Consider the following 15,672-nt stretch of genomic DNA (forward strand, 5'->3'; position numbering starts at 1 on the left):
GGGTAATATTTGAATTTTGTGTCCTTCTTCTCTGTCTGTTTTACATTTTTACCGTATTCAGATGATGTCTGTTTTATCTCATGTTGTTTCATCCCATTACATACTTTCTGCTGTCTTAATGTGTTATTATGCTGTAGCCTCCATATGACTGCATGGTGTATTATAATGCATGTATCATTTTCATGGGATCCTTATAAAAACCTTTCCTTGTATTCCTGGGACTAGAAAAGAAAATTTACATTTTGAATTATCCAAAAGTCTAAAAAACACAGTATCTTTGGTCTAACTCAGTCTGCACACAGTACTCTCATTATAGGTAATAATAGGTATGTCTAAGCTTTCACTGCAGTGTCTCTGATCTGATGGGTCCGTACTGAGCAGTAAAACACTGTAGAGAGCTGCTTACTGAGCCCCTGATATGAATAATTTGAATCTAAATGACTTCTGTACCACTTTGTGTTTGAGCACGGCAGCAAATATATGTAAAAATGGCAGAAACATTACCTCATTACAGTGAAGTGGCAGTGGTGGTCCATCTGTGGTGGTTCATTCCATTCAGAAGCAAGTGTGTGTAGTTGGTGTATGAGCCTCCATGGTTCAGCTCTTGAGCAGCTACTCTAGAGTCAATGGCTGTCTACTTACTTGAGGTGCCTAACATTGAAACGGTTGAATTCTTCCTTTGTTTCAAAATGCCAGTTATTAAATCAACCCTTCAGATCCTGCTTTTTATATCTCTACGATTATATTTGTCTTCTGCTTATTTTAAGTGTTTCTCTTCCTTTTATAACTTTGCTAAGATTCAAGGAAAGAAATATTCTCAATTAAACTTTTCTTTTGCCCCTAGTAGAACTCTTAGGCTGTGGTTAAATATTATATGCATGATGACTGCTGTCCTAAGGTTGCTGTACTGAAATAAAGCTATAACCATTACTACCCTGCTACATATCTCTGTAGTCTGCTTTTGAGTAACTTTCATTGTTGCTTGTTCCACATCTTAAAAAGAGTAAAAATATATAGACAGATAGATAGATATAAAGACTTCTGTTTGAGAGTGAATGGCTTGAAGTCAAAGCTGTATGTTTTTCTCTTGTCAGACTGACAGAGCAGTACAGCTGCTGTTAGAAACAAGTTCAGAGAATGCACATTACTACTGTGATTCACTCAAAGCTTGCTTGGTAACAACTGTCACATCATCAGGTCCATCTCAAAGCACCATCAAGCTGGTAGCAACCAACATGATAGCTAACGGAAAGCTCTCAGGTAAAATGGGACTTGAATTTTCTGTTGGCTTATAAATTAGCAATTTGTTTGTTATTAATGCTTTTAATGCCAGAGGGAGTGGAATGAGTCCTTTTCTGTAGCATATGTAAAATGAAGGAATGCTAGGAAAGAGGTATACTTAATAGAGATTTTTTTCTGGTGGTGAATGATCTGCTCACAGTTTTGTATAGTAACACTTTTTTCCCCTATTATATATTCTAATTTCTTATTTTCCAGAGGGTGTTCAGTTGCTGTGTCTGATAGATAAGGCTGCTGATGCTTGTCGCTACTTGCAAACTTATGGAGAATGGAATCGTGCAGCATGGCTTGCAAAGGTATGCAGTTTCTCTGCTTTTGCTGTCCTAACCTGTGAATTGCTGTGAATGACCTACATAGGTATGAAGGACAGTGATAGTATTAAGATCTCCAAAGTTAAAAAAAACTGAAGGATCAATCTGAAAATAATATTTGTTCTTTCCATGTTTTAAGCTACAAGAAGCCAATGTGTTTAGCTAGCACTCACAGGTCTTTCAGCCTTTTGACTACTGAGGTCTGCCCTAGTCATCCAAATGACAAGATTGGGCCCCAAAAATGGTTGGAATACTGAGTTTTCTAACTTCAATTTATGAAATTATATATAGTCACAACAGCAGAGAATTCATTGTGAAGTGCAGAAACCCATTCCTGGAAGTGGATAAATAACTAGACAGTGATTTAGTGCAGAGCTCCATGTAGCATTTGTGCTGATTTTAACATTAGCACCAACCACATTAGCACCAACTTTGGTTTCAGTATGTACACATTATAAAATCATGTACCTGTAAAAGTACTAGATTTAGCATTAATACTCTATATTAAATTGTGTAGGAAACAAGAGTCACTGAGGATTATATTTGAGTGAGTCTGTTTCTCCTGCAGAAAGTATGGAAAAAGACTTTCTCAGATTTTCTAAATGGATCATTCTCTTTCTTAAGAAAAAATAATGATGCATTGTCCTTCAGTCTTCAGTAAAGAATAAACATTCCCAATGTCTTAGTACCTGAGGTTTTAGTAAAGTCTTATTTAAAGAAGAAAAGAAAAGAAAAGAAAGAAAAGAAAGAAAAGAAAGAAAAGAAAGAAAAGAAAGAAAAGAAAGAAAAGAAAGAAAAGAAAGAAAAGAAAGAAAAGAAAGAAAAGAAAGAAAAGAAAGAAAAGAAAGAAAAGAAAGAAAAGAAAGAAAAGAAAGAAAAGAAAAGAAAAGAAGCACATTTAAATATTGAGTGACCTGAGTGGACTTCTGATATATCTGTGTAATTCTATTTTTTTTTTTTTTAATTGTATTTGCTCAAAGGACTTTTTGAAATAAAATTGGTAATTTGAGATGCTTTTCCTTCTTCCCAAGGACTGGAAGAAGTGAAAGAAAGCTCTGTTTAGTTAGAATTCATAATCATTTTTCCATCTCCTGAAGGTTCGCTTGAACTCAGAGGAGTGTGCTGATGTGTTAAAGCGTTGGGTGGATCACCTTTGCTCTCCACAAATCAACCAGAAGTCCAAAGCCATTCTTGTCCTCCTGTCACTTGGATGCTTTACAAAAGTTGCAGAAATGTTGCACAGGTAAAACTGAAACAGCATCACCTGTGTTTTATGAACACAGCAGCTGAGAAGTCAAGGGGGAAGGAGAGGGCCTACAATTTGATTTTAGACATTTGTTTCTATATCAGCATGTGTTTTGTGGGGTGTGTGTGTGATGTGGGAGTGTGAACATATGCCATGGTGGCAGCTCAGTGGTGGCACTGTGGTTTTAACCCTGGTGATGTTCAGAAGCCCAGCACAGCTGTCAGTGCAGAAGAGATCTGCCACTCCAGAGCTACATGCAAACTTTTAGAAATTCTGTTTGCCACTGTTTTGATGCAATATTGAATATTTTTCTGTTTTCCTGTCCTAACAAATAATTCCTTTTTTTCCCCCCATTTTGCAGTATGAGATACTTTGATAGAGCGGCTTTATTTGTTGAAGCTTGTCTGAAGTATGGGGCATTTGAAGTCAATGATGATACAAATATCCTTTTTCTGAAATCCTGTCTTTGCAACTTATTTACAGTTTTGTGTGAGTCAGCGTTAGGTTAACCAGCCTGCACAGGAATAGAAGATTCTGCTTTTGTTTTCCAGGATGTGCGCTTGAAGGAGGTGTGAGGAAAGAACTATAAAGGAATCATTTGCATAGATACATAAAACCTCCTTCTCCTGATAGTCTGTGAGGTCAGTGGCGCTGGGAAACAAATAAAAAGTTAAAAATAGAAGTACAGGTGATAAAATGTTCTTCACAGAACTCAGAAGTTGTTATTTCAGACTACATGGTAAGGTCAGTGGTTTGACAACCCTTTATTGACAACCATACTGCTAGTGACTGAAATGCTGTGTGAAGGTTTCAGTTTTGGGAAGGTGAAAACAAGTGAAGTTAAAGGTCAGGATTCAGGGTGATCTGAAAATGTATCTGAAGTGTTCAGAGTTCAAGAAGATCAGACCAGAAGGGCAGACTGTACTGCAGAACATTTGCTCTAACACTCTTATTTAGGTATATGCAGTAAATTATAATACACATGTAAATAATACTTGACTGTCATCACTGATGACTCCTTATAAATTAAAAAAGCCACTGTCCCATTATGGGAGGTAATGTCAGACACATCAAACTGGTGACCACATGATCTACCAGTTTCGTTTCACAAATTTAAATGTGATATTGTTGTGTATGCTTCTGCTTATATGGAATTTGTCTGTTTTATTATATGGCACTTCATGTATTGCCTGGTAAATGGTAATATGCATTCAGTAGTAGAATTTAAAGCAGCATTTTTTTCTGTTTTTTGGTTTAGAACATATAGCAGCAACGTTCAGCATTTTCAGCTTGGGAGAGCTAAGGAATGAATTTAGAAAATGGCTTCTTATATTTTCATTTTGCTTTTCATGTTGTCTTCCTTAACGCTTCCTTTACATAAACTGATCCATGCTGTCTATGCAGATTATGCCAGGGGCTTGAAGCTCCTGGGCTTTAGGCAAGGAGCTATTTTCTTTGCCTCAAAAGCAGGAGAAGCTGGTAAAGATTTATTGGTTGAGCTCAAACAGCCTAAAGGGGAAGCGATGGAAGTGACAGAAGAGTAACAATTCTATATTTACTGCTAAGAGGAGTTTTTCTGTCAAACTGGATTGTCCATCAGATTGACATTCCACTGTGTGAAAATGCACTTTCTCTTGAATCACTGTAATAGCTCATGTGTGATTTGAGCAAATAATGTTAAATGTGTGAGGAGGCAAATTTAAGAACTGTTTTGTTTAGTCTTAAATTGTCTTCGTTTTCAAGAGAGAAGGAAAAAAGGCTATGATAAAATTATACACAAATATTTTCAGCTTTTTCAACTAAAACAGAAATCAAACTTAACAAAATGCTGAAAGCGTTCTGTACCTGTATAAGAGCCTACTCCATTTACTTCCAAAAATCAAATCTTTATAGTTCTTCACTACTGTTGTATTTATATGTATAAATGATTCAGTCTGTACTATAAAAATATGAATTTATGTAAAGAATAAATACGGATCACAAAACACACACAGATCATTCCTGGAAAGTTGTTTTCTCAAATCCAATTTTTCTCTTTAAAATTACTGTTATTTTACATGAGTTCCATTTGTTGTCCTTTTCATACCAGGCTGGAATGGAATCTTTAACAGATTTATTTACGAAAGATTCCTGACATTTCAGAAACCTATGACATGTCTTCTTTTTCAATGAAGATATTGTTATATTTGGTGTCATTCGTAATTGAGCACTGCCTGCACACCTTAAATTCTGCCTTGTCTTGACTGTTCAATGGGATCAAAGGATGGGAAAATTATCCTACCTCAAAAAGCAGTAAGGTGGGCTCCTCAGAATGTTCAGAAGGATGCTCTCTCCACAGTTATTATTTTGTAAGGTATTTCAGTGTGTCCTGAATTAAGAGGTGGAAAGAACATTGGATAAAGCAAAAGATGTTGGGTTTTTTTTTTCATTACTTTATATGATATCACATCTTGTGGTCCATATACTTAGGGATGCTACTGAAAGCATCTCTTCATTTTTGTGCCAGTATTTCAGCAGGATCAAAACAGCTTCCCACAGTATTTTAGTGTTGATGTATTTGTTTTCATTACTGTTCCTCATGTTAGAAATGTTTTTTCTATTTATTACTGTTTGACTGAGAGATTTTGCAGCTGAAGAGTGGATGCTAATGTTAGACTGCATTTGCAAATGGAAGATTGTGGCATGTGAAAATAAGTCTTGGCTGAAAAGGTTAATTATTTAAAGGAAGTTGTTGGAGCTGCTGAAGTTCAGTATGCAGTAGTGAGAAGAATCATATCATGTAAGAAGTTTCCCATCTGAATGTAATTCATGACTTTTCTACTTAAAGTAATTGTGTCTTTGATTCTTCTTGTGCTTGAAGATTTGTAAATGCGTATTCCATATTCCTTCTTATAGGAGCACTAGCTTCCAGAGTTGAAGAGAGGTAATGAAACCTTTTAATTAAAATCTAGCATAGCATTTCTGAGAACACACTGAAGGTTCGAATTTTCAATACTGATGGTTTTTGTACAAGTTGAAAATGTTTTGTTGCTCTAAAAGTGAATGTTTTATATAGATAAGATAATGTATCTTACGTACATTGTCCCATATCTTATGTACATCACTAAGGATGTTCAGCATCTTACAAATGATACTTACATACTTGCTTGGGAAAACAAATATACAATGAAATTTGCCTTAAGTATTAGCTGGTGAGCAACAAAATTAAGCAAAGTTAAATGTCATTATCAGTGAGCTGAATTCAGGCTGGCATTGACTACAACAGCACTCCTGAGTTCCTTTGCTTGACTTCAATAGCAGTAGTGCGGGACAGGGACACCAGAGACTTAATGTAAGCACACTCAGACTTGTGCAGATGACACAGAATGGTTTGTTGTTGGGTCTCTGGCAAAGGGCTTTTGATACTGAATGTTTCTCTATACTTTCAAGTGTGAAGGTGCAGAATACCATGTGCTTATTCCCTAATGAAACTTTTATGATGAAAATACAGCGTAGAAGTGATTTAAAAGTTTCTTTAGCTAGAAGTGCAATCACAGTAATAAAAGAAAAAACTTTCTAAATCTGTGTGTCTTCATTTAATGCAAAAATGTCATCTGTTGCACTTGGATTGAATGCTGATTGTGTAATTGTTATTTTGCCTTCTGGACTGGAACGATGCTCATGGCTGCTTTTAGAAGAGGAAGTGATCATCTTTCATATGTGTTAGGCACAATTTCCCTACTGGTCCCAATGACAGTCACAGATCGTTTAGAACTGAGTGGGTTTGATCACCTGTCCAAACCTGTGTTCTATAATATGCCTAAGGACATAATTGCTGGTGATTGATAAAGTAACAACACTGCTTAGTATGGAAAGTGCTGGAATGCAGTATAGTTTGCTGAACGTGGTACATCAGCTGTTTGAATCTGCAGCACAGGCAGTAGTGAAGAGGGACCTAACATTGCTCTACTGGGTCTGAAAATCAGATGAGAAAGGTAACTTTGCCTTGGTTGTGCTTAAATTTTAGCCTACTCAATTTGTCACATGTTCTGAGTGGTCAGAGACATGGGTTGATGGTTGGACTTGTTGATCTGAGAGATCTTTCCAACCTTAATGATTCTATGAAACTTAAAAGCATGCTTTGTGGCTCTGTTAATCCCAGCAATATCATTTAGTGGGGAACCTGATTTCAGATAATACCATGACAGTTGTATTGCTTCCATTGATCCATTTATGACTTTCTGATAATATGTGAAGAGTAGTCATATTTTCACACGTATTTGTGTTTACCCTGTTCCATTTTAAAGGCACACACCTTTTAATAGAATATCTAATTGACCTTTACAGCGGATTATTCTTGACTTTCCAGAAAGGTAAGATCTGAAATTGATTTTGTTTTTGAAGCAGGATGGAAGATTTGAACACAGCGAAGTTGTTTTCTTGGGCCATATGCACAACTCTGTTCTTTTCAAGCTCATCTTTCCTAATGGTTGGGCAGATTTTGGCAAAACAGCAAATGAGGCTTTGTTGTCTTCCCGCAAAGAACTGTACTTTGTAGTGACTGCTTCCTTTGAGCGTCAGAGCTGCAGTTCAGAATTAGCCAGAATGGGTGGGATCTTTGTATTTCTTTAAAGGGGAACCCAAATACACGATTTACCCTTTCTACATGCCTTGCTTCTGACGAGCATTCATTATAGGCAGTGAATGGAGAGATCTGACAAAACTACCTACTGACAACTCGAATGGATGACACTGATTTCCATCCTGCAAAATTTAGCAGTGCTGAACAACGAAGAGAGACTCCTTTTGTTGATAGAACCAGTTTCAAAGCTAGCAGAATGCTCCCAGCCTCCTCCAATAGAGAACTCTGACCTTTTCAATGTTATTTTTGCTGTCTCCTCAGCCCGTGTGTGCAAATGAAGTTGTAGTGCGTTGGGAAGAAACAACCACCAGGTGACCGTGCAGCTGAAACAACCTGAAATTCCTGTCACCCCAAAAATGTGTTAATTCCAGTCTGAGGACTTTCCAGCGAATTACCAGCACTGGTTTTTTCCTGGTTTCTATGTTATACAACTTGTCAATAGGAGCTGAAGAAAAGTACTGTAGAAAAATGCTTCCTTTTCCCTACATTTAGGAAAGGAAGGCACGCACAGCTATTTTTTCAAACTGGAAAAAAAAAAAGAAGTAAAAAGTTTTCCTTCTCCTTTCCCTTTAGAAAAATAGTTCTCGAATACTTATCAAGCCAAAGAGACTTTTCTTTATGACAGTTTCTTCCAGCTCTGTTCTGCGGTTTACCTCAGCATCTGCTTTCTTTTTCCACTTTCCCAACTTATGCCTGGTTTTGATTAAAACCAAGCTGAGATGCATGGCAAGAAAAAAGCAGCCTTCCAACACCAGGAGAGCAGGAAGGCGATTTGTCAGCGATCGCCCGGTCCGGAATGTGATATTTTCTGGTAGCAGCTTTTACTCCTAGTAGGACTGGGCTAACACACAGCTTTTACATTATTATTGTATGCCACAACCATCTCATCAAAAAGCCAAGAGACTTTCTTTGAACCCAACCGAAATCATCTGTTTATTCTTTCTGACTGCTTTGCAGGCAAATTCCTCACCACGGAATTAAGGGCACAGGGCATTCTTCTCTTTGTGATTCCACCACGTTTTCATTTTCAGTGAAGTTTTATGTTTGTTTCTCTCCAAAATTCCACTGTTTTGTGGCAGCGTGCCTCCAACCCGCCAGCACAAGAGGTGGTGTAAGTAGGCAGTGTAGATAAGCTAACCCACTTTTATACTGTCTCACTGGATGTCTCCCTCACAGATACAGGCTGGTGGCTGGGTATATGTTTTTTAATATTATTATATTTACTTTCTATTATATTAACTCTCCCCTCTCTCCATTCCACCATCACTTTCCCTTCCCAGCTCATCCTCCAACTCCTGTCCCCTCCTCAGGGCATAACCAAATCCCATCTGGAAGCCACAAGAACGAGGTATTTCATTGAAATCCTCCCAGAATTTCTCAAACCATCAGTTTCCACTTCGTGCAGGAGAGGGCAGCAGAGCTCAGGGAATGGGGACAGTCGCTCACAGCGACAGGAGTTCCAAGGGGTGTGCTGCGTTTTCCCACTAATTCTGCCCTCGAAGTGGGGCAGCCCTAAGGAACCAGCCAGGCAGGACAAGCTGATTTCGGTGTGATTTATGACTGGCTGCAGGCTGCTCGGGGAGGGAAGGAGGATATTGAGGACATTCGGGTTTCTTATAACGCGATAAGAAGTTGGAGATTGGGTTAAGCTTAAGCACTCATCTAACCCTCTCTTGAAATCTGCTTTGGCTTGATGACTAAATGCTTGAAAATGCATGATAAGTACAATTTTAAGCCTTGCCTCTAATGCAGACAGGTTGATCTGCTACATTCAGGTGGCTGGTAGCCCAGTCTAGTTTTGTCTATTTCTGTTTTGAACTACTCTTTCTTAATCATTCATTATTTACAATAATGGGGAGATTTTGCCTCCTAGAAAATACTGAGCACAGAAATCACAGTGTGTGCTCTGTTCAGGTGTTGAAAGCAGTGTTTCTGCACTGACCTGGAGCATCAGAGGATGCTTATGCCAATAACCCATGGCATAATGCTGGCAGCGCTCCTGCAAGGCGCTGTGGATCACAGAAGCTGATTTTGTGTGCGTGGGAGGAAGAAAGGAGCACAGAAAATTTACAACAGGAAAAGTTCTTTCTGACAGTTTTGAGATTTACATACCTCAGCACTGCTGGAATGGGCATTTCTGGAGCATAGCAAATGGCTGGCTGTGAGTTTCAGTATGATTTGAGCGTTTTTATGTAAGCAAAAAGCATTGGAAGCACAAGTGGCCGCCTGTTTTGAACAACAGATATCCTTAATCAATCTATTATGAATATTGTTGTTGTTGTTTATATAGCTTCCTAACTCTTGCACCCTGCTGTGTGTCTCCTGGCTACATGGTGTCATGGAGACACCATGGAGAGAACCCAGCCGGAGCTGCCTCTCATCCAACCTGCAGACAGGTAGTGACACCTCCAGCCCTACCTGAGACAGATCTGAATGCAGAGCAGTTCAGCAGGAATCCACCCCTGTGTGCTCAAATCAAGAGAGAATCAGATTGATCCTCCAGCTCAGCGAAGGACATGGTTTCTTTGGACCACGTATGTATCGCCTTGGAGCTTTCAGTGATTGGTGGCTATGGGGAAGTTTGCACTTAATACAAAGCATCTCATTTGCTAGACAGCTTTCTACCATGGTAGCTGAAGAATTCTATGAGAAAGCCCATGATGAGTCCCACGTTGAAATTACTCTCACAACTACTGGAACAGGTTGCCTAGTTTTACCTCATCTGTCTGTGGTGGTGCTCACTTGTTTGCCCACGACCTTGAGGAGGCAGTGAGATGCTCTGAGCAATGAGTATTGCTGAATCTCTCACTTGCACATCTAGTCTGAAGCCAGCTCAGACTGACAGAAGTTGCACCCCAGGAGAGTAATAAATTGCTTGCATAAACAAAGATGATGTAAACGAATGATGTCAGGGGAGCTCTTTCCTAAAGCTGTCCTGGGTTCACTGATGCAGTCTTTTCTTAGTTTTCATCTTACAGAAAGGTCTAAGGAATGAACTTCCTTCTTTCAGCCTCTGTTGTGAGCCAGCAACAAAGCTGGGGCACAGGGCTGGGCTGCATCACTCAGGACCTACCCATATAACCTAACAATATGCAGAATACTGATTGTAATATCATAAAGGAGGAAAAAAAAAAAAAGCAAAAGCAAAAAAAAAAAAAGAAAAGATTGCATGTCTTTTTGGCCTTACTACAACAAGGATATTTTCATAGGAACCAAACATAATATTTGGAGGGGTGCCTCTTTGTATGTTAACTACGTATCTGACTTTCAAAATAAATCATTGACTTGATCAGAAAATGAGGGCCATAATTGTTTCATTTCAAAATTTCAACAATTGCATTTGTTTGTAGAGATGTTTGACTAACCATGCAACCGTTGTGATGTGTATCTATATAGACAAAAATAGTTTCTGTTGAGTATAGCTCTCTGTCATACAGAATTTTTAGTAAAAGTTATGTTAAAGCCATTTCATCCGAAAGTCCTTACCAATAATAATCAGTAATCTCTTTGGAGAACTTCATAAGTGTTTTGGTCAGTCTAAAGCTTCTTAATCAGTACACTGAGAGTGGATTTGATGGTTCTGGTGGATCCCTTCCAGTCTGGAAATTCTATCATTTCAGATATTGGCCAACAACAACCACAAAACCAAACCACTGTTTGTGAGGCAGGACTACAGCAGGGACTGAGCACTGCATTGCTCCAAGAGTTGCCCTCATCTTTGGTGAGGTGCCCAAACAGGCAGGACTGGAGCAAAGAATGGTGACAGTTTTGATGTTGTGCAGCTTGGAATCCCAACAGCAGACCTTCCCCCCTTTTTTTTTTTTTTTTTGATTGTAGCTCTTCATGCACCATGAATTAGAAACAATTTAATTTTGGCTTTAATTAGTTGCATTGCTGGCCGTTGACTCATCTGTTCTTCAAGATAATGTTTGATGCTACTCGTGGCATTTTACCCATGTGATGTACAGTGCTATTTGTTTCTTATTTATAAGAGTACCTGGTTTGCTCCTGGCAAATCTTCCCCAGTCTTTTCTTGTTGTAGAGTCTTCTCAATGATGACATGTTTTTACAGGGGAATGACTTGCACTGAAGGCTTGGTTCCCCCCAGAACTTTTCCTTCTTTTCAGGTCTCAGCAGGGTTAGATCCCAGCCACCTTTTTCCTTAAGTTCTGTGTACAATTCAAAGCTTTTCTAGTCGGTGTCTCTGTGGCAGAGGGTTTTATGGCAGTAATTATCTCGGAATGAATACTTGGTCGGGTTGAAAGGCCTCAATTAAGGGCCTTTTGATTTTGTGGTTTTTATAAAATTTCTGCGTGTGAATCATAGGCTGCTCTTTGATTTTGTTTTCCAAACTTCTCATTATTTAAAAAGTGGGGGCTTTGATCTGAATAAGATTGTTACAGGTTCTCTGTGGGATTCCACTTCAGGATTCAGTAATAAAGTTGAGGGAAGAGTTAATTGCTTGGGCTCAATCCCATACCATTGTTCTGTCCCCTGACTCAATAACCAAAATCTTTAAGCTGAGATAGCTGATGGGAACAGTTGCATTCATACGAGGTGAATAATCTCCAAGAGAGCTTTTCACATCCACTGTGGTGCATCTTCAGGATGTAACTGAGTGTAGCTTTACTGCAGCCAATTGAAACAGCTGAGGATTTGCCCAAAGATTTCTTGTGTACCATTCCCTCACTAAATTCATTCATGGTAAGTTATTCAAAGGGATTGAAGTGAAAAGGGTTGTGGTGGAAGGGAAGGGAAAGGAAAAAGGAAAGGGAATTCATATTTGCTTTGAATCTTTGTAGAAAAATGTTGGATTCTTTCCTGCAACTTTGGCAGCTTCTGATTCAGCTCTGGCAGTAATTATTCAATATGAAGATGGATTCTGTCTGAGAGAGATAGAAAAAAAGCAACACAATTCCCAGGGAGTCTTGACAGTCGATGCAATTAAACTGATCTCTGACATCTCTGGACAGTGGGATACAATGGAAATGAAGTTCATATTTGAGATAAATAAATTCTTAAGGTCGCAGTATTTCTGCATCTGCCCCACAGTTGCAGGAGGTTCATCTTTTAGGAAGATACCCAGTGCAGATTGAGATCCTTATTTAAAATCACAGCTTCTGCTAAAAATAAAAAAATAAATACGTAATAAAAAAAAATAAAAATGCTGTGTTTCCAGCTTGAATCAGCCTGGCTTCATCTCCTCGCCATTCATCAGAGAGCAGCCAAGGGCATCTCTGTGTGTCGGATCCAACAGAGGGATGCTGGGCATCAGCCAGGTCCCACCCGAGTGGGGCTGGACAGCTTTGGGCTGGAGGAGCTGTGCCATTCACCCTTCTCCCCAGGCCCCATTGGCTCGCTGCCCACGTTCCATAGGCACAGTGAGGTGTGGAAGCCTCCCCCCTGGAGCACTGCGTTTGAGTTATGCCAAAGGGTTGCTGGTTTGTCCCCACTTAGATGTGCCCTCAGGAAGGTGTCATTTTACCCTTGTCGGCCTCAGAGTTGAGCTGAGATTTCCATTCTGATTGTATTTCAGCTCCTGAAAATCATTTCTGAACTTCCCACAGCAGTGATTCTTTCAGTAAAGACTCTCATCAAACAGTTTTGTGTGAGATCAGCTGTGTTATCTGCCCAAAGCAGAATAATTGATAGAAAGTTATCACTCCAGCCTGTCCTTAGCAGCAATTCTGATGGTCTTTCAAGACATAACGAATAACGTGACCTGTTATCTTTCTAATGGGTATCAGTGGTGAAATGTAAGCTCAGTTCATGATTCAGTATAAGTTAATACCTTTTACATTATATACTGGAAATAATTTGTAACTTCTGATCAGTCCATGAGCCTTTATTTCTGTTGAGAGGTGTTTGTTGGATCTCATGGTCCAGGGAAAGCCTTCTCTCCTGAAACCCTCAGCTGGAGTGGGCAGGTCAGCAGGTGAAAGCTGAAAAAAATATTTCATTTTGATAAGACAATGCAGGTCTTTGGGCTGATTTTTTTTTTTTTTTCATAGCAATGCATCTGATTCCAAAAGCAGAACTTATGATGAGACTGTCTTGTTTAGGATTGCAACTCAGTCAGGTGAAGACACCAAAGCCAAATGGGCAGCCCAGCAGTCCCATGTTCCAGTGAGCACCTGACCACCATGTGAGTACATGGCCTGAAGTTTTTGCTTCCCAGTTGCATAATTTTTTGTGGGGGGAAGGGTGGGAATTCCCAGATAACATTTGGTTTTCTAAATGTAATGACTCTTCAGAAGTCCTGTTTTCTTGTCATTCCTCACTGAAGTTCCCCTTTCTGGCCTCTTTCTCCCCTCATTTCCTTCAGCAGCTGGGATGGAGTCTCAGGCTTAAACCCTATTACACCTTGAGTTGCTGACTCAGTAAATCAGAAAAGACTTTGGCAACATCTGCTTGTGATCCTGTAACCAGATCAACAGACTTTGAGCCAGCACAGGGATATGAAGTGAAGGTCGGGAGCGCAAGGCATTAGCCAATACTATTCTCATCATCTCCAGACGTTTTCTCTGAAGTGGTTTATCCATACTCCAAACTGGATCAAGCCAAAAAGGGAGTGCTAGCTTTAAGGCATACATGGTATATACTTAATAAAAGGAAGCTTTCAAGAGAGGAATGTATGAGATAATGTAATCCAAGAGCAAGAGTAACTCGTGCTTCAACAAGTAATATGCATTTCAGTGTCTGTAGCTGATAGCCTGCCCCTACTTGTCCATGCTAATTATCTCTGCTAGGAGAGTGTTCAGCTCTTTGTGATCAAGAAAAACTTCTTAGCTGCCAGCTAATACATTTACAAATATATGTGACTTAGTGAATCAGCATGTAGACATGTCTATTGAGGTTGATGAACAGTCTCCAGTTGGATAGCGTAAGTGTGACAAAGAAGAAAAGGCTAGACTAAGAACAAGACACATATCAAATCTCAGAGCCAAACCAACATGATGTGTGATAATATCTTTGTCATTTGGCGCCCTAAAGTAAAAAATAAAAAATGCCAGAGCAAATTTTGTAACCTACACCAGACGAGGCTTTTTTAAAGACACACACTTGCTAAGAACAGCATGGGTTGTTTGTCCAAGGGCAACAGAGTAAGGCTGGCTTCTCACAGCCTCCCACAGTACAATTTTCTATCTGCATTAAATATGCTCACTGTCTTTATCAAACACATCTTCTAGTGCAGCTGAAAAGACATTGCTTTTTGAGTCTCAGCTGACATCCAGGCGTTGTGCCGTGCACAGCCATAAACTCCTCCACGCAGATTATACATCTCAACTGCTAAAAGCTTTTGCTAAGAGGGAAAAAGCATGTTCCTGAGCTAGTGGAAAGAACGAAGGTGAAAAACATTTCCTGCTTCTATAAAATATGCATTTGAAAATACAATATTTCATTACAATGGTCATTTGGAAACTGCAGCTGGGTTTTGTGCGGTCTGGTGTTGAAAACTCTCAGGGTGGAGACAGCACAGCCTCTGGGGCAGCCTGCTCCTCTGACCTTATGAGGAAAAGCTTCGGTACTGGCATGTTATGGCACTTGACTCTGGTTATTTGTCATGATGAGATAAATGTAAGAACAGTGGCCTTTGACACTCCTCCGTTTCTGTGAGATGATGTGGCCCTCCACCATCTGTCTTTGGATGCAGTGCTTTGTCACTGGATGGCTCCCTGTTTTGGGAGAGGATTTATCCAACCTCTTCTGATGGACCTATTTAATAATAAGTACTTCTGGAAGGTAAAGCGAGTAGTTGGCTGGACCATTGGTGAAGACAGCAGACAGGAATTCTTGCTTTGCAGTATTTCATAGGGGGTTTTACCTGGAGGGTGCTTTGCTGCTGCCTGTTTGATCCATTGGGATGCATAGGTTGGAATAAAAGAGTAGCTGAGTTGTAGTGCAAGATGGAGCTTCTGCAGTCTTGTCTGTGTCTAAACTCCAGGAGCTTTCCTAAGGACTTTGGTTGCCTTCGCCATTGCAAATTGGGGTTTTAGAGGCTGTAAACACGCACTTCCCCTGGGTTACCTGCTGTGAGTTTCAGTCTTGGCCATAGACATCACTGTCTGATCTGCACCGGGGATAGCAGTGGAGAATTTTGAGGTTTTTTTCACCTCCCATGCTGCAGTGGAGTAACAAAGAACTGAAATTGTACTCAATGTGTGTTTTAACTTCAAACATTGAAAATAGCTGAA

The 15,672-nt window shown here is 39.6% G+C and overlaps 1 protein-coding gene and 2 long non-coding RNA genes across 7 annotated transcripts in view; 2 read left to right on the plus strand and 1 right to left on the minus strand.

The window, feature by feature from the left end:
• Positions 1–6,419, plus strand: part of WDR11 (WD repeat domain 11) — a 34,977-nt gene extending 28,558 nt beyond the window's left edge. For 3 of the 4 annotated variants that reach the window (XM_090145583.1, XM_031597382.2, XM_090145584.1), the window contains exons 25-29: positions 1,095–1,260; positions 1,498–1,595; positions 2,708–2,853; positions 3,218–3,297; positions 4,234–6,419. In XM_090145583.1, the coding sequence (XP_090001709.1) occupies positions 1,095–1,260; positions 1,498–1,595; positions 2,708–2,853; positions 3,218–3,297; positions 4,234–4,400 (657 nt within the window). In that variant the 3' untranslated portion in view covers positions 4,401–6,419. The remainder of the gene's footprint in view (positions 1–1,094; positions 1,261–1,497; positions 1,596–2,707; positions 2,854–3,217; positions 3,298–4,233) is intronic. The other variant, XM_031597380.2, reaches the window with a different exon arrangement.
• Positions 1–9,674, minus strand: LOC149917115 (uncharacterized). Its single transcript, XR_016468877.1, has 3 exons — positions 9,590–9,674; positions 5,138–5,224; positions 1–221 (listed from the first exon to the last, which is right to left on the minus strand). It is a non-coding gene; the product is annotated as an uncharacterized LOC149917115 (long non-coding RNA).
• LOC116231480 (uncharacterized) overlaps positions 9,599–15,672 on the plus strand; it is a 27,466-nt gene continuing 21,392 nt past the window's right edge. The window contains exons 1-2 of one of the 2 annotated variants that reach the window (XR_016468876.1): positions 9,599–10,011; positions 13,489–13,622. This is a non-coding gene — a long non-coding RNA (uncharacterized LOC116231480). The remainder of the gene's footprint in view (positions 10,012–13,488; positions 13,623–15,672) is intronic. The other variant, XR_004167477.2, reaches the window with a different exon arrangement.

The sequence above is a fragment of the Phasianus colchicus genome, chromosome 8 (assembly GCF_987193195.1).
Source record: "Phasianus colchicus chromosome 8, bPhaCol1.hap1.1, whole genome shotgun sequence".
Classification (NCBI taxonomy): domain Eukaryota; kingdom Metazoa; phylum Chordata; class Aves; order Galliformes; family Phasianidae; genus Phasianus; species Phasianus colchicus.